The sequence below is a fragment of the Phaseolus vulgaris genome, chromosome 1 (genome assembly GCF_051622355.1).
Source record: "Phaseolus vulgaris cultivar YP4 chromosome 1, ASM5162235v1, whole genome shotgun sequence".
Classification (NCBI taxonomy): Eukaryota; Viridiplantae; Streptophyta; class Magnoliopsida; order Fabales; family Fabaceae; genus Phaseolus; species Phaseolus vulgaris.
Genome location: NC_143498.1, coordinates 43,826,762 through 43,838,899, shown reverse-complemented (window position 1 = coordinate 43,838,899; position 12,138 = coordinate 43,826,762). Strand labels below are relative to the sequence as shown.

The window sequence follows — 12,138 nt, the reverse complement described above, 5'->3', positions numbered from 1 at the left end:
AAATAAACTGTGTCTATGTTCATACTAGTATTAATAACACAAACTTATATATATAATACTTAAATATCCTATATTAGTATTGAGTTTAAAATGTGTACTTTATTTTTATTCTTATAACTTTGAATATATTTATTTATTATTTATTATATTTAAACTTTTTAAAATATGTTACTAGACCTGTCTTTCAGTATATTTACACATAAACAATTAGGATTTTAATATATTTATAAATGTCTTTTTGAAAATTGTAACTTTATAAATATATTTCATATAGGTATAAGTTGAATATGCACACAAGAGATATTAAAAATAGAAAATATTTAGATTACATACAAAAAATTATATACATATTTCTTTTATAAAACTTAAATAATGTATTTTTTTAATTTGAATTATATATATTATAAATTTCTTTTAATTATAATATATTTGTGATATCATTTTTAATTTTCATATGAAAATCGTACAGATGATAATTGTATTAATAATATTATTTATTTTATAAATTACAATTAATAAAAAAATTAAATTTAGGAAGATTTATTTTATATTTAATCTTCTAAAAGAAATCCCACGGGAATTCTTAATTTATTCTTTGAAAAATTTAAATAAAAGTATTTTTATTAGTATTATTGATTAATTTGAATTATAATATGTAATAATTTTATTTTCAATTAGAAAGTTCAAATCATACATCATTATCAAAATTAAATAATTATTCTTTTTACACAAAATATTTAACAAGAGAAACCATTTAAGCATTAAAACCTGTATATAAAGCAATAACTAGTGTGTGATAATTTATTATAGTTGTCATAATTTTGTAAAATCTAGAATTGGATCTAAAATCTAGATCTATTTTAGCTAAACCAAATCAAATTGATTTGTATTTAATTTAATTTAATTTAAATTATATTAAATATAAATTAAATTTAGTTTATTAGATTAAATTTTACAAAGTGAGTGAGATTAATTCAATCCAATTTGACAAGGTCTCACTTTGATGTAGGCCGATGTATCAACTAAACATGAGTCCAACTTGACAAGATTTAACTTGGTTCGATTTGTCTCGATTCTACCTGAGTCTGACTCAACCTAAATTCGATTAGACTCGGCTCAATCTGGGTCCAACACAACTCAGCTAAATGTAGGGTCAAGGGAACTCAATCCAATCTAGCTAATTAGACCGACTAGGCTTGACCTGATGTGGGATTGATCCAACTCAACTTAACATGGCACTAACTCGATGTGGGCCCGATGTCCTAGCCCAACACATCCCCAAAGTAAAAATTCATTATCATCCATATTTTCATACCTAATAGGTATGGAATTTTTGTCTCATCTCCTTCAAGTATGGGTACTTGTCTCTTACTATTCTAAATATTAATTAAATAATTTTTTACAAAAATAATTACAACAAAGAAAACGTGATTTTATCAAGGATTCAATATCAAAAGAAATTACATTTTTTTTCTCCAATATCAAGTATTGAGAAAAATATTATAGTTGCATAAGTCCCAAATCATATTATTATATAACAAATAGATAAAAGTTAAATAATTATAGAAACCCAATAAATAAGTTATGAAACTAATATGACCAAGGAAAAGTTAATATATATTTGTTAGGTTACTTAATAAACTAAAACAATCTTAGTATTTTAAAACATGGATGGACACAAAGATATGGATGAAGCATGGAGATGAAATAAATATGCATATGCACATCTTCGTTCCCATACCCAATTTAAAAAGTTGGGAATTACTCATACTAAGGCATGTACCTAGTCAATGCGAGGATTTTTCGTAAAATTGGGATGGGTTTCAAACAATACCCACATGAACGACTTCATTTGGAATCCTTAGGCCTAACCTAGCGCAGTCCATTTCATTCCAAAAAATGCGCAAATCATTTGGACCTAGCCAAATTTGACTCAACTTGGACCCCATCCAAATGGACTCGCCCAAACCTGGGCTTAACTTGATTGATTGAATGTGGACTTGTCCCAACTAAAGTTAACATGTGCCTAGGTCGACTAGGCTCGACTTGATGTGGGATTGACCTAACTCAATTTTACATGGCCCGATCCAATGTAGGTGTGATTTCTCAACCAACACGAGCCCAACTTGACTTGGCTAAACTTGACCCGATCTATCTTTGTCCAACCTGACCTAGAATCAAATGAACATGACTTGACATGGACTTGGCTCGACTACACTTAACCTAAACTTGGATAACTTGTCTTGATTAAAATCCAACTCAACCTGGTCTTAATCGAGTTAGACCCGACCTGGTCTTAATCGAACTAGGGTCGACCTAGACCTAGACCTAGTCCAACATGGTTGAATGTGGGTTGTCCCATATTTGAATTAAGATGACTCATCCTGTCTAGACCGAATGCGGTCTAGTCCTAATTCAACTCGATTTGAATATGGGCTGGATCAAATCTACTTAAATCTAAGCAAACTAGACTCAACTTGAATTGAAGTTGACCGGACTCAACTTAGACTTGGGTCAAGTTGGTTTGACTCTGATCCAAACTTATTCAGGTTGACCTTGCATAGCATAACCTAGTGCTACCTTGGAAATGTCCAACCTAACATACTTTGTTTTTTAATTTTCAAAATAGAAAAATTATCCAATCTAAATCCAATTATATAGATTGAATTTTAAATCTAAAAAATATGATATTTAAATTTGAGATAAATTTATTTAAATAGAGTTATACTAATATGAATTTGAATAACTATAAATATAATTAATAATATAATATTATTTTTAAAGTAAAATCTTTTTAAGTTTAACATTACGTCTTAATAAAATAAAATAGTAATTAGTAAACACTAACAAAATCACGAATAAAATCTTTAAGTTTATTTTATTTAATATTGTGTTAATAGAATAAAAGTATTTATTATTAAATACTATTAGAATCATAAAAAACAATCAAAGAATAATATAATCCTTTATTTATGAAGATGTAATGAATGAATCAATTTTAAGATAATATCGATCAAAACTGATGATAAGTAATTTAAAAATAGTAAAGTGGCTCAAGTCTTCATTCCCGCCATATCTTTTGAAAGAACGGCACGAGCATCTTCCATAATCGCCTCGTTGAAGAAGATCAACTTTCACCAAAGTACCTCCATCCAAGCAAACGTGACGATTGGTGTGTATTGAAAAGTTCACATCATTGAAAGTCACTCGGATTAGATGCATTATTCACCGACTTTCATTGCCATTTTTTTCCAATTTGGTTAGTTCCATCTATACAATTTGATTGGCTTATATTTTCTTCCAATCAACGCCACACCAATCCACCAAATACAATGACAAGGAAAAGTAATAACTGAAGATTTATATATAAAAAAAGAATAATTTATTAAGTACAGTTGCTGCTATGGGAACTAAAAACCAAAAGAAAAAGACATGATGATATGATATATATATCTACAATATCAGAATTGCATCTAACGCGTAAAATAATAAGGCCAAACTCACATGCACTGGCCTTTCAAAAAGTGTCGACAAAGATAGCAATCCCTTCTCAGATTTCAAAATTGTAGGCCCAATGCCCTTACTTCCTTTCATTATCTGCACTCACCAGTAAGTGGCCGCATCTGTTCTGTCACGACAACGAAAATCATTGAGTATATAATATCAACAGAGCTTTCTTTCACGTCTCTTGTATACTATTTGCCACAATAATCCATGGCCCAGGAGCATCCCACGTCAAAAGGAATATAAACACACGCCTCCAAACCAATCCAAAAAAATATTTTCAACCATCTGCTGTTTTGGAAATAGGTTAAGGCGTAAGCCTTTTATACTGCAAACTATGTAATGCCGTGCTTCACCACAAGGACCTCCATTCCATGAAGTACTGACTGTTGTGACACAAAAAAAGAGTGAGATTGCAGAGAAATCCTTATTTGTCTGTGCAGTATACCGTTTGATTCCTAATACTTTAGCTCAGATAAGTGACTGGGGCACGAGCTCAAGATCGATGGGACATTTCTCCCACAAACTGGGGAAGATTTTTGGCCAGTTCCAGTGGAAGAATTCTCAGTTTGTTGCATCTGCGAAGAGTTCACTGATGAACTAACCTTGCTCCCCTGGGAATTTGTCTTCAAGTTGGCTCCACTAGGTGGAATTCCTGCAACTGTTGTACCAAGAGACTGGTTGTTATTGAATAGCTGTTGCCCTTGGAGTGGCATGGACGATATGTAATTTCCACCAAAAGATATTTGGGTATGACCCTGCAAAACTCTTCCTTGATCCTGAGAAAAACTTTGGAGAGTTGGGGCGGTAGAAGTTATGATGCATGGGTTATGAACAAGAGAATCCGGGGCTGTTACACAGATTTTAGACTGGGAGCCTTTAATCGAACTTTTGCTCTGAGTTTGAGTTTGTGAATAAACTGGGGAAGTAAAATAATTTGCACCACTTGTAGCATTAGTTGACGAGGCTTTATATCGAGTAGCCATAGCAGGTTGCTGCTGTAACATTCCATGCTGCTGCTGAAGATGAAGCAGCTGTGATGCCTGTTGAGACTTTGCAGCATTACTAGAAAGAGGCAAACTTGTGGTTGTTGCAGTTGAAGTAATGGAACGACTAGGCCAATTTCCATTCATGGGAGATGAAACTAAGCTAAGATTCTTTGCTGAATTATCAAAAACAAGGGTTGTTGTTCCGTTGGTTGATGGCTTTCCGGAAGTGGCTTTCTTTTCATCATCTCGGTGGGAAGAACTATCCCCACTGTTCCCTTCTATTATAGGATACATCTTTTGTTGAGTTGCATGAGATGTACTTGCAGCATGATATCCTTGCCATGCAATATCTGGCAGGCTCTGAAATACCACTGGGTTTTGTGCCACGGTTGAGAAGTTGAGATTTGAAGGAACACTTGTCCCATTATATGCAGCAAATGAGATTGCATGTGGTTGAGATGGAATATGCTCAAGTCCCCCCATCAAAGTCTGTTGCTGCTTGTCACCAAAATTTCCACTGTTCCCACCAACACTATCTGATGTTGCAGATGGCGTTAAAGAAAGGCTCAGTGGCTGAACTGGAATAGGGAAGTTTTGCCCAAATACATGCTTTTGGGAGTAAGCTGTTCCACTTGGAGCAGATGGAGCATTCTCTCTGGCCATCCCAGTCTCATGCTTACGAAGATGAGGTTGTGAGGTGTGCTGCTTTTGTGACTGCTGAAGTTGCATAGTTGTGGATGACAAAATATGGTTGTTGTTACCTTGCATTCCCTGCGACTGCTTATGGGATGATGATGAAACACTAGATGTGCTAGCATTAAGATAACTAGGTTGAACAAGTGGTTGGGAGTGAGGATGCTGTTGTGGATACTGAAGTGGGTGGAAGATCTGAGAAGAGTACAAAGGTCCATTGAGAATAGGTGTTGACTGTGCAGGGCTTGCACCTCTGATAGCTGCAGATGGTCCAAGGGGAGTTGAAAAGGGGAATGGATACCCACTATTCGGAACTATTGTCATGTATGGAGCATCATTGGCTGCCAAATTTGGGTAGCTAAAGCTCATTGCAGCAGCAACTGCTGGCAGTGTGGGGGCACCAAGAGATACAGCTGGGGAACTTTGGAATTTATTAGACAAGGAAGCAGTGCTAGCGTTGTTCACACCACCAGCTGGACTACTAGTACCTGTTATTACAGATGCTTGATGCTGGCCATGAGGAATTAGAAAAGCAGGACCATGCTACATTCAAAGTTAAAACACATGACTTTCCAGAATAAAATAGACAATTTCTTATTATTGAACTGTATAGAAACTACTGGAAGACAAGATCATACCACTATATTAGCAGAAGACCCTGAATGTGGACCTTGCTGAAGCATAAGCTGCTTCATTTGGGTCATATCCATTGAGTTGGCAGGACCAGAACTTCTTTTCATTGCAGCAAGACTAAAATCACTAGAGGTAGCCCATCCCTTCTCCGGTTCAGCATTATGGCTGACGACTGGTGACTGTTTATGAAACTGCTTCCCAACAACTACACTTTCAGCTGAATGGACTTTGCTGAGCTTTGTGTCGCACATAGAACCACAGCCAATTGCAGACGGCAAAAGGGTATTCATCTTTGTGCACTGTTGGTGCATGAAGATGTTCCGAGCAATGTAACCATGGGTTACACATCTCTTGGGTCGAGGTTGAGACAGAGCAAAGTTCCCATGCTGTATGTTTGAATTATGCAGAAAACATTAATAACACAGGTCCATATTACAGGAAGATACTGAGAAGGTTGACACTAGTAAGAACAAAAGAAAGGACTTAAACAAGTATAACAATATCCAATTTAGTGAGAAATAGCATTACTTGAGGGGTTGTCAATAATCCTGTTGTGTTATCTGTCTTCAGAGCTGTCCCCATGGGCGGCATGTAACTGCAGATAATAGTTACTGCTCTTAGAAAAGCAAAGCCACAATATTCACGCCAGACCAACCGTCAAGTAAAATTAGATACGGATCAAAAAGACGAAAAGAAAAAGTTGTGAGGAAATTAAAGGATCTAGTACCCAAGGGGAGAGAAACTGCTTGGCCTTTCGGATACAGCCACTGAAAAAGACATTGCACTACATTGAGCTGAAGAAGTAAAGAAGTGTAAGAGACCTCTATTCAACAAGAAAGCAAAATCAGAGTTTGCAGGTGGTGCTGTATGCTTAATTAAATGAAGAAAAGGAAAAAAGAAATCTCTCAACCTACCAGTTTTCTCCAGTTTGGGATTAGTAGATGGTTGTTCCGTATTCCTACCCAGCTCTCCTGATTCATGGTTTGTCGTTAGGTCATTATGTTCATTTGACTTCTCCAAATCAACTTTCATTTTCACCACTTCAATTTCTCCCAGTGTTTTCTCCTTCTTACTGAAACTTTCTATCTTGTCTTCAACCTTGTTACTGTCTTCACCCCTAGACAAGTTATCCCATTCTGGCGATAAGGTCACAGGAGGGGTAGCCTGTAATTGGAACAAAGAGATTCATCTTCATACACTTAACAGCAATACGCAAAGGGAGATACAGTAATAGAAATGCTAAAGAGATATATACCATTAGATCAATCTCAAACTTGTGTTTGTCTTTGCCGCCCGAAACATCATCGCATGTCCTAGTAAAATTCAGCAACAAGATAATGGGTTCAATAATCAGTTACCTCAATAAGAAAATAAAAATAAAAATAGAACAAAAAGGTGTGTCGTCCTTTCTCTAATTTCACAATGCTCACCTTACAGTAGAAGCACAATCATGTTTGTCGACATCCAACATGGATTCTGATTTTCCATCTACAGCATCTCCACATCCACAACCTGGACTCAAATTATTTCCCTCTGTTTCCTGTTTTGGACCCTGGGAAGATCCAATTCCATGACCACCAGACGTCCTAGGCGATTCGGACGAAGTTTTCTCCGTTTTCGCAGGTTGCTGACATTCAATTACGACTAACTCGGGAACTGAATTGTTCGGAGGTAGAGTGAAAAAAGAAGGACTGTATCCTTCCACTTTCTTCTTCTCTGCCAATAAAAACGCCAACGGAAAAAAAACCCGAAAAAGATGAAAGGAGAGGAGGTTGAGAGAAGCGTAAAGGACAAGAGCAAAATTCATTATCTGATTCGAAAATTCAACCCACCAACATCAATGGCAGGGTAAAACGAAAGTGGAGGCGAATCACTTGCTTCAACCTTCTGCGAAGAAGAATAATCATGGTTCTGGGAAGCTCTTAAACTGTACAGAAGCTCAGCTATCTCAATCTCAATGTCCTCCTGATTCGACGAAGACGGTCCAATTGCTTTCTGCAACAAAACTCATCCTATCAGTTTTGTTTCCAAAAAAACAGATCGAGCAAATAAATATAAAAAAAATGCAGAGGTATCTCAGACCATCCTCTTGGGAAGAGAAGCATTGGAAGAAGAAGGCGACGCAGCTTCAGCACTCTGCTCCTCGACCGAACTGTGATGTGGTCTTTTCACAGAAGCTGGGAGAAGAACAAATCGAAAAAGCAAAAATCAGTGCTGTCAAAGAGAAACCAAAAATAAAAAGAATTATGACAATACCTGATCGAGTCCTCCTGGGCACTGTAGCTCCGATCATCACTTCATCGATTACGTTCCGTCCCCGGTGGTTATGATCAGATGCGGACGACGCCGTATTATTAGAATGCATCCGCGCGTCTTGTTCATTCCCCACACTCTCTTCCTCGGTGCTGTGAGAGTTGCTCCCTCTCCTCTTCTTCGTCCACTCCCTCTTATTATTATTATCATCGTCATCATTATCATCCTTTAACCTCATCCCCTGCACCTCCTCTGTCGAATAAGAGAAATCAGATAGACGACACGAAAATCAAGAAAAAAAAAGAAAAAAAAAACAATTCATACGAGAAGTGGGTCGGAGGGAGATATTAGGATGACGGCGTCTAGGGAAGGCGTTTGCGGACATAGAGGACGATCTTCCTCTGGTTCGATCCATGGCGGATTTGCGGTTTGTCGTTGTTGTTGTTGTGTCATGAAATGTATGGAAAGCGGCGAAAAATCAGAACGGTCGAATAGGATGCGGCAGCGGAATCCCAGCAGAAGCGGCGGCGTAAGGGTCGGATTCCTTTGAGACCGAAAGGAGTGGTGGTGTTTTGTGCTGAAAAAATGCTCCCACTTCCTTCTCCCTTTCTTTTCGCTTTCCTATCACCTTGCTTCTCTCCCCTTTCTTTCTCTTCTGTCCCTTCCCTTAACACTTCACTTCACTTCTCCCTCCTTCTCTATTCTTTTATTAAACCAAAAATATTAATAAATCAATATTTTAATTAAATCACCTTATCTCTCTTCCTTTTTATTTTTTTTATTTTATATATTTCGCTTTCACACTCCTCGTCAGTCCCATAGGCTTTCTCTCTCCATCATGGCCGTTCATGACTTCCACATCGCACGGTCACTGGCCTCCTGCCTACATGGCACACACGTCCATGTCTGGTGGAATATGATATCACCACTGCGCACTTTGCCATGTGTCACTTTATTATATCTTTTCTGTCAACTCCTACGCGTTAAACTGGCGCGTGCTTCCAAAACGCCTCAGTGAAGATATTGCTGTGGGGTAGCATACTCGTGTTCATTTATTCGGAACTTGGAAGAAGTACGAAAATATCTTGTGATACTGCCATAGATATTAAATAAATATATTTTCTATTATTAATATAAGAGAAAATTAAGAAGATGGTGTCGCCTGCGTTCACTCCTATTAAGACTGTTGTTGATTGTAGTTAATAAACTAATAATTAACTTTTTGGAACATATCGATTGCTTAATTATATTTTCTTACATTGATACTATGTTTCTATATATTCTTTCACTTAAATTAAATAAAACATTTAATATTTTTACTTTAATGCAATGTTAAATATCTTATTTATTTATTTTTTTTCACTTTTATCTTTCTAGACATTTTTAACAACAATCCAAATAAGGATATAATTGAAAAAAATATTATATTATTTTAAAAAATTAAAATAACAGTTAAAAATAATAATTTTTCCTACTTAAACAACTATTATATAAGAAAGTAGCATTAATTAATTCTTTCTTCTACATTTTTATATTGTTCAGTTATATTATATGATTTATTAAACATAATTTTATCAAATTAAAATAATTAAATATGATAATAGAATACAATAATTTTTATTTTAAAATCATATAACTTTTTTCAATTATATCCTTACTTTTACTTTTGTTAAAAAACGTTTAGAAAGAGAAAAATGAAAAATTAATAAATAGCTCTTTAACATTGCATTAAAAATAAAAATATTAAACTTTTCTTTAATTTAAGTGAATATATATATAACAACTACGTGTTAAATAATAAATCAATCCGAAAAATTGAAAATTTACTATTTTTATCATTTTTCAAAAAAAAATTAACTTAATGATTTAGTTTAAATTTTAAATTGAAAATCAATCATTAAATCAATTTTTTTATTTAAAATATTATTGATATGATATTATTAAAATTAATATCAATAATTAATAAAAAAATATTTAAAATTAAAAGTGAATTTTAATTTTTATATTTGCTTGAGAAAAAATTTAATTAAAAATTGAATCAAACTGAATGGAGATAACCCCTAAATATAATCCTGTCTACAGTTGAATTTGAAATTATTTGTTTCCTGGAAAATGACCGCCACATTCATTAAGTTTTAGGATTTTCTTAAAATAATTATTGACTTTGAGATAAATAGAGATTACTTGCTTTACTTAGTTTTATTTATTTAAGAAACTGATATGATAAATTCTTAATAGACAGTAAAAAATAAATTCAACGAAAATATCAAAATGTTTATTTTATTTGGAATTTATTTATTTTAAAAAATAAATACAAATAAACTGGTTCACTAATATTATTTCTTGCTTTTCTTTAATCAATAGTCTCCTAACATTAATGAATATCTACTCCAATTCTATTTTACTGCTAAAAACCTACATTAATTAGTAGAGTAGCTTTAAATAACCATAAATATAATAAAGTGCAGTTAATATATTTTAAATTTAATATTTTTATTTTATTAATACATTTTAGAGTGAATTAGTAATTATGTTAAATTATATATATATATATATATATATATAATTTTAAACTTCATTAACTTCTAATTTTCTATTTTTTTCGTTTAAAAATAAGTTGTGACTGTAATTTTTTCATTAGATTGAGATTCTGCAAAGTTATTGCAGTATAGACTAAATTTTTTATGGAAAGTAAAATTAATTTTATCTCAAGTTGAAATCTTTTTGTTTTTCTTTTTTTAGTGTTTGGTTAAGGAAATATGGTGCTAATGTAGGTTTGAGTACCTAGATTGTTAAAAGTAATTATCAAAAGGTTGTTCTATAAAACAAGTTTTAATCCAAGTAAGGAAAGTTAATATTTTTTTATACAATATCATGATTATTCTGTATGTAAAAAATGTATGGAAACTAAAGTGATATGAATTGTATGTCTTACTATGGTAGAATTGTATGTTTGTATTATTCTTTCATTGTTTTATGAATTGGGATACTATAGTTGATGAGTGTGAATATAAACTAATTAAAAATGATTGAAAAAATCACGAAAAAACTTAGTGTTGAGACATTCAGATGAGATCAAGATGGTGTGCTCACCATCTTCTATACTTGGGTGATGGGTTGGTTAGTCAAGCAATATAGTGTAATTAAAGTATGATTTGTAGCTCAAGAGAAATATTGGGACGGTGATTTTGTTCTCTTTGAAAACATATTACTAAAAAAGAAAACACTTTAAACTACCGCCGCTGAAAATTTTATAATCGATCATTAAGTATATTCATGGTCAAAATAGTCATCATTGAAGCGAAAACTTTAATCGCAAAGCATTTAGTGATCGAATTATAAATTGGTCACATATTTATGATCGAAATTGTGATCATTATTTGATCACAGAAAGTTTGGTCACCATAATTTTAATGACCAAATTAGCGACCAATTTTTAATGGAAAATTGATGGCTGAAGTAAAAAGTAATAGCGACCACCATTTTCGGACGCTAATGGGTTGAAATAATTAATTTTAAAAAAATTGTGGTGGCTATTTCGGTAGCGATGAAATTGATTTCGGTGGCTAAATATTTTTTTTAATTACAACGATTGATCCTATTTCGGTCGCTAAACAACGGCTTTGTAGATTTAACCACCAAATTAGTTTCGATGGCTATTTTTATATGTATTAATACTTATTTAAAATGATATTTTAACCTTTTTATAAAAAAAAATCAAACTTGTTTATAAATACTCAATATTCAATTAAGTTAAATAGAAATGAACACCAATACATAATTTAAGAAAAACTTGTATACAAAATTAAAAGTAAACCATACATAATTTTTTTATATGTCCTGTTATCTTCACTAAGGAACAATGGGTGGCACCTTTTTAAAGGGATAAGATAGCACTGACTGAACCTTTATCAAACTTTTAACAAATTTGAAAAAAAAAAAAAATTGAGTGTGGCAATAACCTAGTATTACTTGGCTACTTAGATTTCTTCTCAGACGGTATTGAGCGTAAGTAGTTTATTCAACAATAGGAGACAATAGGAAGGGTTAGCAATAAAAATTATTG

General features: G+C 33.4%; 1 protein-coding gene across 2 annotated transcripts; it reads right to left on the bottom strand.

Annotated features, from left to right (window-relative positions):
* Positions 1–3,340: 3,340 nt before the first annotated feature.
* Positions 3,341–8,827, bottom strand: LOC137814219 (protein TIME FOR COFFEE). Of its 2 annotated transcripts, none has more exons than XM_068616818.1 (11): positions 8,397–8,827; positions 8,076–8,324; positions 7,902–7,996; positions 7,652–7,814; positions 7,250–7,535; positions 7,075–7,132; positions 6,734–6,983; positions 6,547–6,613; positions 6,348–6,414; positions 5,825–6,205; positions 3,341–5,729 (listed from the first exon to the last, which is right to left on the bottom strand). In XM_068616818.1, exons 1-11 carry the CDS (start codon positions 8,485–8,487, stop codon positions 3,963–3,965), a joined length of 3,474 nt encoding a protein of 1,157 aa, XP_068472919.1. In that variant the 5' UTR covers positions 8,488–8,827; the 3' UTR covers positions 3,341–3,962. The 2 variants fall into 2 exon arrangements, with proteins under 2 accessions (XP_068472919.1, XP_068472918.1); XM_068616817.1 differs by having other exon boundaries at positions 6,547–6,640; positions 8,397–8,771.
* Positions 8,828–12,138: the final 3,311 nt, after the last annotated feature.